An 18,316-nucleotide genomic window follows, 5' to 3' on the forward strand; every position below is an offset into this window, starting at 1 on the left:
GGAATGCAATTATTTTTCCACTCCAAATGAAATTTCTTTGCCAAATACAGTGTCACAGAACCCAGATGTTTCTTTAAGAAGAGTGTGCATGTATATAATTTTTAGAAAAATGTTGGAGCAGGACGTTTGGGGCCCTCAAGTCTATTTTGCAGTTCAGCTCAATCATGGCTGATCTTCACCTTCTCTCGCACATTCCCTTTCTGTCTCCATAACAATTGAATTTCCTTAGTACCTAAAAATCCACTGATTTATGACTTGATTATATTCTGAGTGTTCAAAATTAATAAGGTTTTCTTTACAATTGTAGAATTAAATTCTTATTTTTGCAAAGACTTATAGTTCTAATTTGGTGTATTTGTCTTTTGCAGGTCGTAATGAATTGATAGCCAGGTACATCAAGCTAAGAACAGGGAAGACACGAACTAGAAAGCAGGTAAAATAGATCGTTGGGCTTATGTGCATGTCGGAGACTATTGGGGTAGGTGTCACTCACATTGGCTGAGTTGGCTCCATCGAGCTGCTATTTGTTATTGGCTTCCTCTGTTTAATTTTATACTTTGCTGTCATCACTGCAGTTACATTCACTAAAACAAAATGTTAATTTCCATCATCCATGAGTATTTTGTCAATTATATATTAAGTAGCTTCAGAAATTAGGTTTTATTTAATGTGAACATTGGAGCAGCTCAGTATTTGATTCAGTATACTGGTACCTAGTTCCCAAGTACAGATGTGCATGTCCCAGTTTTGATTATGTTCTCAGGGGACAAATGAAATGCTGAGGCAAAATGAAATAAATCACTTCATGCTTTATAGATGTGTGAAGATAGATGGGGCATATTAGAGAGAAACTGTTTCTGGAAGTCTAGGGCTAGGGACCATGGTCTTAAAAAATTGAGCCAGATCTTTCAGGAAAGAAATTAGGACATGTTTCTGTGTGCAAACAGTCATTAAAAGTTTTGATATCTCTTCTGCAACCAGAAGCTGAGGGCGGGCCAATGTTATTTTAAATCTGAGATGAATAGATTTCTGTTAATCAAATATATTCCAGGATACAAAGGAGTGTATAAGTGACAAATCAATAATGAATAGGCTTGAGGGGTGAAATGATGGCCTCCTCTTCCTCTGTTTGAATGGAGGACGACATCCTTTTGTGTACGGTTATTATTTTGAAAGGTTTTTTTGGATGAAGTCACAAAGATATAACTCTGTAAATAAGTATTCACCTTTTCAAAATCAATAATGTCTCCATGAAAGTGATACAAATGCTGACTTTTTTTTTAACATGACCATCTGGAAGTTATTGAGAATCACAGAGAATGCAGTGAGTTGTGGGTTGATATGTGGCCACGTAATGCAGTTGGTTGAAATCACCTCACTGTGTTTTGCTCTTTTTCTCTACAACCTCCCCACCACCCCACCCCCCCCCCACCCCCCCCAACTTCCCAACTTCCCAATTTTAAAATGTTTGGAATATATTGTCAGAATAAGATAGTATACATGCTTATTGAGAAAAGTGTTGATTTGTCCTGAAGTTATGAAGATAAAGTTTAAAGTTTTTTTATTTCAGAGATGATACAGTAAGTGAAGGACTGAGATTAAAATTAAAGGATGATATCAGTTTTAATGCCATTGCATCAGTTCCTGTAACTGACCATTCCACAAGATATATACAGTAGAGTACAAGCATTCAGTATCTCTCAACCATTCTAGAATGTAATGTTTAGTTACTCATTAAATGATAACAGGATTATCTTCCATCCAGAAATTTCTTCTACGCATTGATGTACAGTTTTTAACTTGTATCTTTAAATTAATGATGTAGGACTTGGATCAATCAATTTTTGTTGCAAGAAATGGAAATAAGTCTGGTAGATTGAGTTGACTGTCAGAACAGTCTTCAAGGACTGAATAGCCACTTCCTAGTTCGAAGTAGGTTCTAAATAGTTCCTAGCTGTAATGTAGACAGGCCAACTCAAGGGGAGGCCATATTAGATTTGGTACTTTGCAACAAACCATGTCAGGTGTCAAATCTCTCGGTGGGAGAGCATGTCAATGATAATGATCATACCTCCTTGACCTTTACTGTAGCCATGGAGAGGGATAGGAGCGGATGATATGGGAAAATATTTAATTAGGGGAGAGGGAATTACAGTGCTATTAGGCGGGAAGTATAGAGCATAAATTGGAAACAGACATTCTCAGGGAAACGCACAATAGGAATGTGGAGGTTGTTTTGGGAGCACTTGCGAGTGCTAGATAGGTTTGTCCCATTGAGGAAAGCAAGGGATGGTATGGTGAAGGAACCTTGGATGACGAGATGTGGAACGTCTAGTCAAGAGGAAGAAGGAAACTTGTTTAAGATTGAGGAACCAAGGATCAGACAGAGCTCGAGAGGGTTACAAAATAGCCTGGAAGGAACTGAAGAATGGACTTAGGAGAGCTAGACGGGGGCATGAAAAGAGCTTGGTGAGTAGGATGAAGGAAAACTCCAAGGCATTCTACACTTATGTGAGTAAGAAGAGGATGGCCAGAGTGAGGGTAGGGCCGATCAAGGATAGTGGAGGGAACTTGTGCCTGGAGTTGAAGGAGGTAGGAGAGATCCTTTATGAAAAATTGCTTCAGTATTTGCTAGTGAGAGAGACTTTGTTGTTTGTGAGGACAGTGTGAAACAGGCTGATATGCTCAAACATGTTGATGTTAAGAAGGAGGATGTGCTGAAAAGTTTGAAAAATGTAATGATAGAAAAATTCCCTCGGCCGGATGGAGTATACCATTCGCCTTTGGTGATGATCTTTATGTCCTCACTGCCCACTGGAATAGTACCAGATGATTGGAGGGTGGCAAACGTTATTCCCTTGTTCAAAAAAGGGAATACAGATAACCCTGGGAATTACATAACAGCCTTACGTCAGTGGTGGGCAAATTATTGGATAGGATTCTGAGAGACAGGATTTATGATTATTTGGAGAAGCATGGCTTGATTAGAGATGGTCTGCATGGCTTTGTGAGAGGCAGGTCATGCCTCACAAGTGTTATTAAATTATTTGAGGATGTGACAAAACACATTGATGAAGTTAGAACAGTGGATGTGGTGTAAATGGATTTTGGCAAAGTTCCCCATGGAAGGCTGATTCAGAAAGTAAGGAAGCGGGAATACAGGGAAATTTTGTTGTCTGGGTTACAGAACTGGCTGGCCTGTAGAAGACACAGAGTGGTAGTAGATGGAAAGTATTCAGCCTGGAGCTTAGTGACCAGTGGTGTTCCGTAGGGATTTGTTCTGGCACCTCTACTGTTTGTGATTTTTATAAATGACTTGGATGAGGAAGTGGAAGGGTGGGTTCACAAGTTTCCCAATAACATGAAGGTTGGGGGAGTTGTGGATAGTATGGAGGGCTGTTGTGGATTGCAGTGGGATATTGACAGGATGCAGAGGCAGGGCTGAGAACTGGCAGATGGAGTTCAACCTGGAAAAGTGTGAAATGATTCATTTTGAAAGGTTGAATTTGAATGCAGATTACAGGGTTAAAGGCAGGATTCTTGGCAGTGTGGAGGAACAGAGAGATCTTGGGGTCCGCGTTCATAAATCCCTCAAAGTTGCCACCAAGTTGGTAGGGTTGTTAAGAGTGTTGGCTTTCATTAGCAGGGGGATTGAGTTTAAGAGCCGTGCCGCAGCTCTATAAACCCTCATTTGGCCACACTTGGAATATTGTGTTCAGTTCTGGGCGCCACATTATTGGAAGGATGTGGAAGCTTTAGAGGAGATTTCTTAGGATGCTGCCTGGTCTGGAGGGGATGTCTTATGAAGAAAGGTTGAGGGAGCTAGGGCTTTTCTCATTGGAGCGAAGGAGGATGAAAGGTGACTTGATAGAGGTGTACAAGCTGAGAGGTATAGATAGAGTAAATAAACAGAGTTTTTCCCAGGGCAGAAATGGCTATCCTGAGGGGGCATAATTTCAGTCTGCTTGGAGGAAGTTTAGGGGAGATGTCAGAGGTAGGCTCTTTACACAGAGCGTGGTGGGTACATGGAATTCACTGCTAACAGTGATGGTAGAGTCAGATACATTAGGGGCACTTATGTGACTCTTGGATTGGCACATGCATGATAGTAAAATGAAGGGTATGTAGGTTATTTTGATCTTGGAGTAGGACAAAATGTTGGCACAACTTTGAAGGCCGAGGGGCCTGTACTGTGCTGTACTACTTGTGTTCTAAATAATCTGATTTTAAAATTACATTTTGCTATCATGCTTTTCTTAAGGCTGAGTTGAGACAAACTGATGTTAAAAACGAATTGAGAATGAATGCATGTTTATGAATAGTTGAATTCCAAAGTCTCGTCTTAAATGTTGCATCAGCAAAACATCTGAAGAATTAATTCATAATTTATGAAATTGTGAACGTGACAACTGTACTACATGTAATCAATACTTATTCACTTGGCCTATTTCTGTATTGATCAGTCTCCAGTCTCAATTCTGTAGTTTATTAGTAAATAAATCCATTATGTTAACCCCGTATGTCTCTTCATCAATGACATTGACTGCCGGTGAATTTGGCAAAAGTGAGGACTGCAGGTGCTGGAGATTAGAGTGTAGAGAGTGGTGCTGGAAAAACACAACAGGTCAGGCAGCATCCGAGGAGCAGGAAAATCAATGTTTCGGGCAAAAGCCCTTCATCAGGAATGGTGTGTTTTTCCAGCACCACGCTGTTGACTGCCGGTGTATTTGAACAACTCTGATAGAATATTTCAGTGCCAATGTCTTATCTCCCATTCCTCTGCTGTTTGGTACATTTATATGAATAACAAAGGACAAGTGAAACCCCTCTGATCTATTCAAATTGTATATCTCTCGCGCATGATACTTTGTGTATCATGATATATACATTCCCTGTCCCACCCAGAAATATTGTATGTTGAGAGGAAGATAGTGATGGACTTCAAGAGCGCATAGGAGAAGGTGAGGACTGCAGATGCTGGAGATCAGAGCTGAAAATGTGTTGCTGGAAAATTCCTGAAGAAGGGCTCATGCCCGAAACATCGATTCTCCTGCTCCTTGGATGCTGCCTGACCTGCTGCGCTTTTCCAGCAACATATTTTCAGTTCAAGAGGGCATAGACAGGCATGGGTAGACACAAGGCTCATGAAACATCATGCATTGAGGAATGAGGTTATGCATTTTGGTCAGAAGAATGAAAAGAGACAGATAAAACTAGTGCTTGCAGGAGTAGGGGGACCTAGGGTTGTTCTTTACATACTTGTATATATGTGAACGGAAGGAGTCAAGACTTATCAAGAAAGTGGTTACGAAAGCATTTGGGAGCTTAAGCTTTATAATACAGGCATAGAGTTCAAAAGCAAATAACTTATGATATAATCTTTATAAATTGCCGAAACGAAAACAGAAATTGCTAGAAAAGCTCAGAAATCTGGCAGCATCTATGGAGAGAAATCAGAGTGACCCTTTCTCCGAACTGGACCTGTCATGTTAACTCTGATTTCATTCCACAAATGCTGCCAGACCTGCTGAGCTTTTCCAGCAATTTATGTTTCTGTTTCTGATTTCCAGCATTCGCTGATTTGACCTCAACTGGAATACAATATTACATCCAGTTCTGTGCCCCACACTTTATGGAAGGATGTGAAAGAACTGGAGAGAATGCAGAAAATGTATTTATGAGAATGGTTGCTTGTCGAGTTTGGAGAAGTTGGCCTGTTTTATTCAGGGAAGAGAAAGTTGAAAGATTTGATAATTGCACAGATTTGTGGTGGGACTGAACAGAGTGGATAAGGAAAATCTATTTCCATTGACAAGGCTCGAGCACCAGAGAGCACTGATCTAAGGTAGCTGGATAAATAATCTGAAAGGAAAAAAAATCGCAATCCAATGGGGGATAAACTGGAGTAGGATTAGTCAATTTGCTCTTGCAGACTGGTGCAAACACAAAGGGCTGTGTTTGTGGTCTCCAGTGTCATAACCAATTCACGATCCTACAATTCATCCCCACATAAACCTCAGTCAGATCACACTTAGGTCTACACATTTTTGGAAGAGTCCAGTCCCAAGTCTTTAAGCCTAACTTGCTGACTGAGATGCATTGAACTGGGAATTTGTATATTGACATTTTGATGCTCTGCAGTCTCATCCAGGATTGCAACAGGTATTTTAAGTTTATTTTAAGACTGAAGAGTTAAATCAGAGTTGTTTTATCAACTTACTCATATTGCATCAATTAATTGATTGAGAACGGCTTCATTTCAGTTCTTTATAAGCAGCTTAAGATGGTTTTCTTTTCCAGAATTTGCATGCCTTTTTTATTGATCTGTTTGAAGCCTTATTGAAGCTGTAGTATGCCTCCTGTTTTTCTAATTGAAATCTTGTCTGCTGACAGCTGTGGGTTTTTTTTGTTAATATCACCTGCATGGATTTCTGTGTTACTGGCTCTGAAAACTTATGTTCCAATCTGATTAATTGATGTCAATAGTGTTGGTGGCAGTAAGGTGAAGTCAGCCCTCCAATTTCACAGTTTTCAAAAAGAGTAAGCAAGTGCAGACAGTAGCTGCACATCTTCAAGAAGGTTTCTGCAGTGATGACACTTGAGGCTGCACTGGTATATAGTTGCCTGCTGGGAATGCAATTACCTCTTAAGTGCTAAGCTCGGTAAAAAGGAACAAATAATGTTTTCCAAAAAAAAAGCCAACAACCACAGTCAGAAGACATGTTTCACCTTTAATTTCCCTTTTGTTTTTTTTGTTTTATGGGTTGCACTGTGTAGGTGTCTAGTCACATACAGGTGTTAGCAAGGAAGAAAGTTCGGGAAATTCAAGCTGCCATAAAGGTACGTCTGGCTCGCCTAGTTACAAGAGGCTTTTGTTTCCATGGTTACAGGCTCTTTTTTTCTCTTTGTTTTCCTCCCTTCCCCTACCCTTTAGGTGTCTAGTCACATTCAGGTTCTTGCCAGAAGGAAATCTCGTGAGATTCATTCCAAGCTAAAGGTATGCGCTTGTCTGCTTTGGGCTTGCAGTTGCTATGCTTCTGACTTTTTTTCCCCCTTTTCCACAGAGAGGGCTCTTATCCTATGTTGAAACTCTCTCTGACTGTAACTTTCCTTTTGCATGCTCTGTCTGCTTAGCTGTTTGAATTTAACACTCTGAGCACATGCACTTTTAAAATTACATCCGAACAATTAAACCTTTCATTGGTTGCTTGGTTTTGGTGGGCGGTGGAATTGTGGAGTGGATTCTAATATTGAACTGAATCAATCTCTAGCTCCCAAAATTAAAATCTGCTTGAACTGCATGTGTGGAAGCTTGGCTCTTGCATCATGTGTAAGAATTTATAATGAGCTTTGGACAATGCAATTATTAGCACTCTCTCACAGTTTGTAAATAAGGCTTTGATTTTCACAACATTTGAGATCAAGATAAAGTACACTTTCTAAAATGGTGTTCCATTGTTGAAATGGTCATAAGGCAGGCTTTGATGCATGCAACACAATTATCAGTAGTACATTAAAAAATACCAGCAATTGAGTGGGAATAATTTGCCTCTCTGTAAATGGACACAATTGTTCAGAGGGTTAAAAATTGTGACACTGAAGAAAAATAAAAGCAGTCAGTTTTTTTTTTAGAAAACTATTCCAACAGATATGCTAAATTGCAAGAAGATGATAACAAGCTGGCCTAGCTGTGTTGGCCTTGTTAAATACAGGAGGCATCTGGTTTTTTGAATGTAGTGAGAGGAACATGCTGGCAAGAGTGATTGGCAGCTGGTGACTGACCCAGAATCAGTTCTAGCTTAACCACGTAGCTTACAGGGAACCAGTGGGAATCCATCGCTTTCTGTACATTCTGCTCCTTAAAACAATGTACATGTGCTAGGAGGTGACATAGTTATTCAGATCCTCTCATGCAAAGATCCTAATTCTTTAGAAAAACAATTTCAGTTTTTTTGGAGCACTGGCTTATTTGCCTCTGGCATTACACCATCTAGTGGTAGGAAAAAAAAAAGCCCTAGTACTTTTCTGTCATTTCCCTCCAGCCTCTGCATTGCCAGATACACTTGGCATGCAACAGGAACAGCCTTTACACACACAGTAAGCCAGGCACAGAGCCCCAAATTCGTTTTATGCCCCATCAACTAATGGCCATTTGATCCTCCATAGCCTGTCCCCACATATGTATGCCCCCCAGCACCTCAGCCTCATCGTACTTCCAAGAGGTATTTCAGTTTTCTCTCTCTTCATTTGTAGCCCAGGTGAAAGATTTGGATTTTTTACTTTGATATTTAATAAGAGAACTCATACACAAATAAGCCAACATATTTTTGTGAAGAGCTTTCAGTGTTCCAAGCCAGCTGCGAGATGAGGCAGGGGGAGTTAATTATAATTTCTCCCCACGAGAACATAAAGAGAAAGATGGCCCATTTGAACATTGATCACGGGCAGCACTGGTAAACAAATTGGTTTGAGGGCATTGACACCTCTTTTTAATGAGGCAGGATGAGACAAGGGAGAAATAATTAAGGGGTCATCTTCAAAGAGTGGGGAAAGTTATTATATTAAGGCACTCTTGATAGTTTCCTTTAAAGAACGTGTCTGATCTTGTGTAAGCCTGGAAGCAAGTTTGCCAGAGTGCACCAGAATTATAAATTCTTGTCATATTCATACCATATTCACTGCCTGAGAGAGATATGGACGCTCAGCCATTGAGTCTTTTCAAAGCATATGTTGGTAGGTTTTTAGTTGGGAAGGAATTGAAGTATATGAGGATAGTGCTGAGCAGCAGAGATGAGCTAGAAGATTAGCCACGTTCTCATTGAATGGCAGAACAGGATTGAAGAGTCAAATGGACTATTGCGCTCCTGTTCCTTTTATTCTTGTTTGCTTGTGCATTAGAATGCACATTGAAAGTGTTGGTGTGAGTCTAAGTCCCTCCCATCACAGCCACTGTGTCATTAGAGCATTGAGGAGAAAAGCTTAAGCGCTTCCTAATTAAAACAAAACACTTTTCAATTGGAACAATTATATAGATTCACAGGATACCAGGACTCCTGAAGGGTTTATTGAGGGAATTTGTTTTGTTATAGTTCACTATAATCAGATCGTATTTTACACGGTGAACATGCATACGAAAGCGATCCTTGTCTAAACAAGCATGATTGCAGTAGTTTGCATAGTCAGAGGTTAAAATCTGAGTTTACAGAATTTGACCATCAGTGCATTTGTACTTGATGATTGACCCAGTCATGATTTATTACATTTTAAAAAGAAAGTGCTTAGCAGTAAGTACTGAAGGAATTAATACAATAACAGCAATATAAAAAACTTATATAAATGAACAGTCTAACTGAGATTTGTACTGGACCATCAAAGAGAAATTTCAGCAAACTTCCCCACTAACTCTCTATCATTCAAAAACACATTCTGTGTAAGTGCATTGTGAGCTGGATGGAATCTAGGACACCCCCTCTCCCTCCCCCCACCACCTCACCCGATCATGCAGCTGACATTCTCGCACTTTTGCCCCTTACCCTCCCACTGTCAGCAAACTTTAACATTTGAGATTTTCTTGCCACATATGCCAGAGTGAAAAGTAAGATTGCAATACTCCTGGAATTGTTCAGTTATCACCCGGAAAGCAAGAGGATAGCTTGCTTAGGAAGACTGAGAGTAGTTGTGTACGGTATGTCTTATTGTGTATGGTGCTCAGATGAAGGTAGCAATGTATTTTGACACTTCATCCAGTTATCAAGCACACACAAGACCATGCCAAAAACTTTCCACTAACGTTACTAAAAGAAGAGGGTTTTAATAATTTATACACAAAAAGAAAACACAACTCCTTGAATGTGAGGTCAGCAGCATTTCGCTACACAATGAAAAGGATTAATTAATGCTCATTATGCATTATGTTGGGGTAGCTATGTATGCACGCTCTTTCATGGGTATTGGCTGTTGCCTGGCTGACACAGCTAGCTTTTTTGTACTAACCGCTTTCTTTCCACTGAAAAGCAAATTAGAAAGCAGGTCTAGAGGAAGAGAAAAAGAAACAAATGCTGTACGCCATTCTGTTTTGTTTACATTTGCTGTAATAGAAAGTTACTTATAGCATAAAAAGCAGCAACAAGACACAAGAGTTATTCAGTCATTTTTGGGAGTCTCTGCAGCGCAGTTGTTCATGCAAAGCTTTTTAGTATTTTAGTGGGGAAAGGGATAATTCAAAATTTATCTGATTTAACAAAGTTTTAATGATTCAATTCATTTTTGAAAGCAATTTCAAGAGCTATAAAATTTCTGCTGATATTGATCCTAACTGTCCTGGATTTTTACTGTTTCACAAGTATTTTTGATTTGTTATACAAAATATGTGGTATTTATATAAGAATTGGAATTTAAGGAATTATTTCCATTCCTCTTTGTTTATTTCTGAGACATGTTTCCATGTATGTTGCAGATATTTTAAATTTGTGTGAAATTGTTCTTTATCGCATTCAAAATGTGCCAGGCACTGAAATATACTCTAAGGAACCTCCTGTTGGTAGCTGCTTTAAGCCCCATCATTGATATAGATCAATGTGAAAAAAATTACAAAAACAAATCTTTAGAAAGAGCACAAAGAATATTTATATAATGTTAGTTACCAGGGATAAAAGATACATACGCAGAGGATGAGGGTACTGGAATTGTTCTCCTTATGATAGGGAAGGTCATGGAGAGATTTAACAGAATTGTGAAGGATTTAGATAGAGTAAGTAAGGAGAACTTGTTTCCAATGACAGAAGTGTAACACCATTGTAAACCTCGATCTGAAGAAGAAGCAGTGCTTTGAATGCTAGTGCTTCCAGATAAACCTGTTGGACTACATCCTGGTGTTGTGTGAATTTTAATTTTGTCCACCCCAGTCCAACACCAGCTCCTCCAAATCATTAACATAGTTCATGGAAGAACCAGATAGGAGAATGAGTGAGAGTTATAATGATTTGGAAGGTGCTTGCTAAATGCTGGTGAAAGTAGATTTAAAAATAAATTTTAAAAGTGGATTGGAAATACATATAATTTGAAAAAAAAATGTTCAAGGCTGTGAGAAACAAAGGGAATGGAAGTAAGTACATTGTTCTTCCAAAGAGCTGACACAGGAACAATGGGTGGTATGGCCTCCTCCTGTGTAGGTCTGTGACGAGAGAGCAAAAATGAGTTTCAACAAAAACAAAACTCTTTAAAAGAAAAGCAGACTGTTCTACCAAGCTGTCCACTCAGTCGGTGCCTCATGGTGGCTGCTGAAGTGAATTTCTTTGCCCTTTAGCTTCTGTCATTAAATCCACTATTTTGGAACATTGCTTTTCCTGGAATGGGGAGTTAGAGATGGGAAGCAAAGCAGTCACAGTTTTCCTCTGTGTGTGTTTTTCCGGTGGACTGGTGGTGATGGTTGAAGGGAGAAGAGGGCAACGATTATTAACTTTGTGACGAGAGCAATTTGTAACTACGCAGATCAAACAGTCAGACAGCTGGACAAAGCTTTTAAAACCAACAAGCACAATTTTGCTGCTATATCTTCCTATTGGTGCTGTGATTGAATTGGACATTTACAAGCAGGCAGCTGATGCTGATGCTGAACAAATGGTAACATATGGACTATCCGTGTGTCATTGGTAAATAAAGGGGCAGTATTTACTGGTGTCATTAAATTACACAAGGAGAAAATCCAGAACAGTTTTGCCATTTTGTATCAATTTGTTGTTGAGAGTTTTTTTAAAAACAAATGTAATTTGGTTTTATTTATTCTACCATCCAAAAATATTTTAACAAACTATCTATTATTGCAAACAGGTGACGAACATGGTAAGTATTTTCAAAAGACTGATGCTTATTCATTTTGTACTTTATCCGAGTGCTTGGGTGTCTGGGAGAAATTGTTGTTTGCTTGGCTAATTAGAATTATGTACATGAGAGAGGTTTATACTCTCTGGGAAGGCTTGCTGCTGCTGCCTGCCGTTCTGATACAGTGGTTGCGGTGGTCCGCATGCCAGCCTGCTCGTTCCTTGACAACCCCGCATGCCCCCTGCTCTGTCCCCCCTCCCCCACTTGCCAGCTTGCCATATATGAGCTAATTGCTTGACTCTGATGTTTAAACATGTTCATCTCAAGCCCTGAAATGAGAATTGCCCCAAATTCCAAGGCTGTCCATCCACAGTAGAACTTCAACAGTTGTATGTGCTGGACATCTGAATTATTGGCAGCGTTCCTCTGATTTGATTTAAGACACCTATGTCATTGTTAAAAATCACATAACACCAGGTTATAGTCCAACAGGTTTAATTGGAAGTACTAGCTTTTGGAGCGCCACTCTTTCAGGTGGTTGTATGATGAAGGAGCAGTGCTCCGAAAGCTAGTGCTTCCAATTTAACCTGCTGGACTATAATCTGGTGTTGTATGACTTTTAACTTTGTACACCCCAGTCCAACATCAGCATCTCCAAATTATGTCATTGTTGAAAGCTGTTTACACTGATGTTTGGGAGGTGGGAGTGAAGGGCATCAGCTAAATGTTGGCGGCAGACTGTTCAGGGGAAATGCCAAAGAATAGTTTTCCACACAAGAAAACAAGCTCTTGGGGCAATTTGAAAATTTCAAGACGGGTTGCTGGATTTTTACAACAGCAGCACACCGTGGAAATTAAACAAAAAACCCTGGAAGTCCTCAGCAGGCTAGGCAGCATTTGTGAAGAAAGAAGCAGAGTTAACATTTTAACTCTGTGATTGTTCCGAAGAAAGGCCACAGATCAGAAATGTTAAGTTGCCTTACACTCCATAAAATTTTGATAGCTAGAAGGATTGTTAAATATTATGGAACCAAGGGGGCTTTTTGGAATCAAGCGATGCAAATTACCCATTGACTGCCCTGACTGAATGGCAGAGTAGGTTTGAGGGGCTGACCACAACAATCTGTTCTTGTGAGTTAACTTGTTGATGCATAGAGGTCTGCTGTATTTGAGTGAGATGACAACGGTTACAGCACATGAACCTGGGCTTTTTGGAGTAACGCATTTGCATTTAAAAGATGGCAAACACAGATTCTAGCTTTACTGTTTTTAGTTGGGTAGTGCACGAAGAGCAATCATTATGTCCATGTTGCAATAAATTTTAAACAGAAGATCAAAAATGAATCTTTCCATGATCAAAAGTAAAATATTATTCGGTACTAGGGTTCCACACTAGGCCTTAAGACATTTTGACTGTGGGACAAAGAGTTGGGTGGAGAGGAATTAACTGGAGTTCTTGCAACTGAGTGAATGACTTGAGAGGTGGGTGACAACAGCTGCAACACAGATTGCACTTATACAGCACCTTTAATGTACTAAAATTTCACAACACGTGTCAGACAGATATTGGTATCAGACTGTAAAAGGATGTATTAGAACAGATCATCAAAGCTTTGTTAAATAAATTGTTTCTAAACAGGACCTTAAAGGGGGACAGTGAGAGAGAAAGAGAAGAATTCTGGTAGTTGAAGGTAGCTCCAGAACACAGGACTCAGGGGTCCCAATGCACACCCACTACTGTTGGTACAATTAAATTGTTCTGCATAGGAGGCCAGAATAAAAGAACTGCTCAAATCTGGGGAGGGCTGGTTGATGTTACAGAAAATGAGGAAGTGAGGGATGAGGCTGTGCAGAGAGTTGAAACAAGGATAGGAGTTGTAAAATTGAAGCATTGATGGACCTGTTGTCAATGTATGTCAATGAGCGCCAGGATGATAGGTAAGAGAGATTTTGGATGAGCTCATGTTTACTGAGCATATTGATGCCTCTGCAATCAAATAGCCTGCTAGCACTCCAGATTTGCCCTTAAAGCAATGTTTGTTGGACATGATATCCAGCATCCTTTGTTCAGTTGGGGAATTACGCATTAAGATGTTATGACATTGAAGAATGAGAGCAGAATTAAATTGGAATTCCCTTTTATTTAAAGTGTATAACACACATTACATGTACAACTGGACCAACATTATGTTAGTTCACCAAGAGATTCATGACTAATTTGACACGTATGTGTGAAATGGCATAAGTGTGAATTAAAATAGTCAACATATTGCTTCTGCTGTCCACTAGTCAGTTTTTTAATTGTTTAATTATGTATTGTGAAGCATGCTTTCATGCTTTCAGTTTTAATTTTGTAGAAAGACCTTATTTTAGTAATAACTTGATCAGAGATATTTTTTAGATTAAATTAGATTCCCTACAGTGTGGAAACAGGCCCTTCGGCCAATCAGTCCACACCGACCCTCCAAACAGTAACCCACCCAGACCCATTTCCCTCTGACTAATGCACCTAACACTCTGGGCAATTTAGCATGGTCAATTCACCTGACCTGCACACCTTTGGACTTGTTTGATTATTTTTGGTCTTGCATTATGTTTAAAAGATGTATCGGTAAATGTGACAACACATGAGACCATTGCATCTACCTGTTAGTGCAGGCTATATGAAAGCTATCCAATTCGTTCCACTCCCGATCTCTTTGCACATCTGCATATCTTCCTTTTTTCAAGTTGTGACATGCAGTTCCTGTTTTAATATAAACCAATGCATCAGCAAATTTATGCATACCAGACTGCATTGAGACAAATGGCCAGTTGTAGATAACAGAGAAATAAAAATTAACCAAGTAAAATTCCCCTACTCTTTAGAATTGAAGCCATGGGGTCCTTTTACCTTCAACTGAGGGGGCAAACACATGGCATTGATTTAATGTCTAACCTAGAAGACTACCTGTCTGACAGTGCAGCATTCTTCATCCAGGGCAGTGTATGATGGCCCTTTGTCATTTCCCTGATGTTTCAGTGCTGAGACACATTGCACAGTCTACTCCTTCACTCTGATAAAAGCTGTTAAACTTTCCTGTTCTGCACAGCTCACCTGTTCTCCTGGTATATTTGCTGTGCTGTTGACGCAAATCATCTCATGCTTCTCCGTTTTGGTTTTTGACTTGCAACTGCATCTAAAAGAAAAGAAAGCCTGACCACCATCCTGTAGCACCCAATTACATTACTTTGTTGAGTTTTCCACCAGCATTTGCTGGAAACATAACCAGATAAATCACATGATAACTAACACTACATTAGCAGGTCAGAGGGTAGGATGTCTGTGGTGAGTAACTCACTTCCTGGCTCACCAAAACTTGTCCACCATCTACAAGGCAAAAGGCAGGACAGTTGAGCAATACTCTTCATTTGCTTGGAAAAATGCAGTTTCAATACATGAACTCAACACTCCCAGATGTAGAATGTTGCTTGATTGGCATTCCAGGCACCATCTTAAGTATCCACTACGTCCACCCATTTCAAATAAATGTGTAAATACTTGTGTTGCATTGGAAAGTCACTTGAATGCAGTAAACAGTTATTGTGTGCTATAATTTGGGAACAATTTCTGAAGCATCTGTTCTATAAAAATAGTTCCAATTCATTGAATAACAATAAACAGTAGAACCTCCAATGCTGCACCTAACCCATATCTAATTACAATATTTGGATTAAAAAGAATATTGAGCTTAATTATTTGAAGGGTTTTAATATGAGAAGATAGTGAGAAACTCCAGTTTCCATTAGCAAATGAGCCAGTGAGCAGAGCACAAAAGATAATTGAGAAAGGACGAGCAGTGAGATGTTATAATTTGGAATACACTGCCTGAAGGAAAGTGATTCAATAGAAGCCTTCAAAAGGAATTTAAATTTACTGTTGAACAGAAGTTATTTGTGGAGTAATGGGACAAGAATCAAGATGGTGGAATTAGTGGATAGCTCTTTGAATGAACCAGAATAATCATTGGGGCTGGGTGGTCTCCTCATGTGCTATATGGTTATTTGAATGCATCTCATTGCACAAGAGCAGAGAAGATGCAAAAGAAGGACTGGTAGAGGACGTTTATTTGGGTAATTTCACTTGACTTTGTGGGAATGACTGAATTGCCATTCACAACCAGATTTAATATGTTTCTCCATTTAAAAGACAGTTATATACGGGAAGCTATTGTTTGTAATTGGGTGAAGCATGCAGCTCTAGATTCATGGAGCAGCACTTTGCTTTGTGTTGAAACATGAGTGTAAGAGTGTGTTGTGTTGTGTTGTATCCCAGGATCAAGCAGTGAAGGATAAAGCCCTTCAGAGTATGGCGGCAATGTCTTCTGCACAGATTGTATCAGCAACAACCATCCAGCATAAACTGGGCCTACCAGGTATCGCCCGCCCATCCTTTCAAGCAGCACCTGGGGTAAGTCAATTTGTTTTAAAGCAAGGCAGTACCTCCAATGGAGTCTGTCTCATATTAGTCTTTATTGTTGGGGGAGGGGGGGGCGGGGAAGAGAGGCAGTGCTTAAAGGATTAAGTTATGAACATAGGTTGTTTGAACTTGGTTTTCTAAAGGCGCTATGTAAATGTCAGTTGTATTCCCATGGAGTTGAGGGGTAAACTGATCGAAGTGTTTAAAATGTGAGATTTGATTGAGTAGGCAAAGAGGAACTATGTTGTTTGGTAAGGAATATAGGAAAAAAAGATGCCATTTTCAAATTAGAGCCAGCTTGTTGAGTGAAATCAGGAAGCAAGTTTTTTCTTAGAAAGGCCAATGGAAATCCTGAACTCTTTACCCCAAAAAACTAGAGATTGTAGACATAAATTGATAGTTTTGACACCAAGGTGGAAAGTTATTGTTAAAGATATCAAGAGTTTAAAGTCAGAGTCATACAGCATGGCAACAGACCCTTCAGTCCAACTAGTCCACACCAACCATGTTCCCAAATTAATTTAACCCCACTTGCCAGCGTTTGGCCCATATCCCTCCAAACCTTTCTTAGTCCCATATTCATCCAAATGTCTTTTAACTGCTGTAACTGTACCTGTATCCATCAGTTCCTCTGGCAGTTCATTCCACACAACTGTGTTTAAAAACACAGTTGCTCCTCATGTCCTTTTTACATTTTTCTCCTCTCATCTTAAAAAATGTATCCCCTAGTTTTGAACTCCCTCATCCTGGGGAAAGACCCTTGCTATTCACCTTATCTCTGCCCCTCATGATTTTATAAACCTTTATAAAGTTACCCATCAGCCTCCTACATGCCAGTGGAAAAGGTCCTAGTCTTTCCAGTCTATTTTTAATAACTCAGAACCTCCATTTCTGGCAACATCCTAGTCTTTGATTTCTAAACCCTCTCCAATTTAATGATATTCTTCCTGTAGTTGAGGATGGAATTGAGGAGGAGATCAGATGTTATCTAAAAATTGCAGTACAGATTCAAGGGACTGGATGGCCTCCCACCTCCTCACATTCCTAAAAGAAATAGATTAGATTCCCTATAGTGTGGAAACAGGCCCTTTGGCACTACAAGTCCACACCGACCTCCGAAGAGTAGCCCACCCAGACCCATTCCCCATTAATGCACCTATTACTATGGGTAATTTAGTATGGCCAATTCACCTGACCTGCACATCTTTGGACTGTGGGAGGAAACCAGAGCACCCGGAGGAAACCCACACAGACAGGGGGAGAATGTGCAAACTCCACACAGACAGTCGCCCAAGGCTGGAATCAAACTTGGGTCCCTGGCGCTGCGAGGCAGCAGTGCTAGCCACTGAGCCACCATGCCACCCCTTTGCTCCTGTTTACTCCTTGTCTCCATTTGTCTCTGTGCTCACTCCTCACCTCTACGCCTGTTTTCTTCCAAGAGTGTGTGCATGAAAGTCCTACTGATGTAGGAAAGCAACAGGAAAAGTGATAGGAGAGAAAGTAAAACGATTGAGGGAAAATGGAGAGGGAAGGAGGCCAGAAATGCCAAAAGACCCCCCCCCCACCCCCAAATTGGCTTGAGCAAGCTCCAAGTGAAGGTGTACTAGCAAGACCTTAAGTGTGGGCAGGCTGGGTGGTCTCCAACACCTCTCTCTCCCTGTAATCGCTGGTTGCATTAGTGATGTCTGAACCATTTTAAAACTGGCCACACTGTGTAAAGGCAAAGTATCTGGTCTATACTCGTGCAGTGTCCTCAACCACCCTTTCAAAGTGCAATGGACCAAATGGCCTCTTCCTGTGCTGCAGGTTTTCACGACTGTGTGGAGGCAGCATCCAAAAACTTAGTGATTCTCTGTTGGCATACAACTCTGTCTGTGTTCTGTGATTTATTTCAGTATGTTTTAATATTGTAATATTGTTTTCATGTTGAGTGTTATATGTTTCTTTAACATGTTTTATGCTTTCTTTAGTTCTGGCACAGTGTGATACCAACAGGACAACCAGGATCCTCACAGGAGTAAGTAAACAGTGCAAGTT

At 40.0% G+C, this 18,316-nt stretch overlaps 1 protein-coding gene across 5 annotated transcripts in view; it reads left to right on the forward strand.

The window, feature by feature from the left end:
• The window catches only part of LOC140493720 (transcriptional enhancer factor TEF-1), a 385,077-nt gene that overhangs the window by 343,276 nt on the left and 23,485 nt on the right, over window positions 1-18,316 (forward strand). The window contains exons 4-8 of one of the 5 annotated variants that reach the window (XM_072592496.1): window positions 369-433; window positions 6,778-6,840; window positions 11,830-11,841; window positions 16,136-16,270; window positions 18,250-18,296. In XM_072592496.1, the coding sequence (XP_072448597.1) occupies window positions 369-433; window positions 6,778-6,840; window positions 11,830-11,841; window positions 16,136-16,270; window positions 18,250-18,296 (322 nt within the window). Of the gene's footprint in view, window positions 1-368; window positions 434-6,777; window positions 6,841-6,934; window positions 6,998-7,069; window positions 11,105-11,829; window positions 11,842-16,135; window positions 16,271-18,249; window positions 18,297-18,316 lie in introns of those variants that run through there. The other 4 variants (XM_072592495.1, XM_072592498.1, XM_072592497.1 and 1 more) reach the window with 4 other exon arrangements.

This window comes from Chiloscyllium punctatum, chromosome 22, assembly GCF_047496795.1.
Source record: "Chiloscyllium punctatum isolate Juve2018m chromosome 22, sChiPun1.3, whole genome shotgun sequence".
Lineage (NCBI taxonomy): Eukaryota > Metazoa > Chordata > Chondrichthyes > Orectolobiformes > Hemiscylliidae > Chiloscyllium > Chiloscyllium punctatum.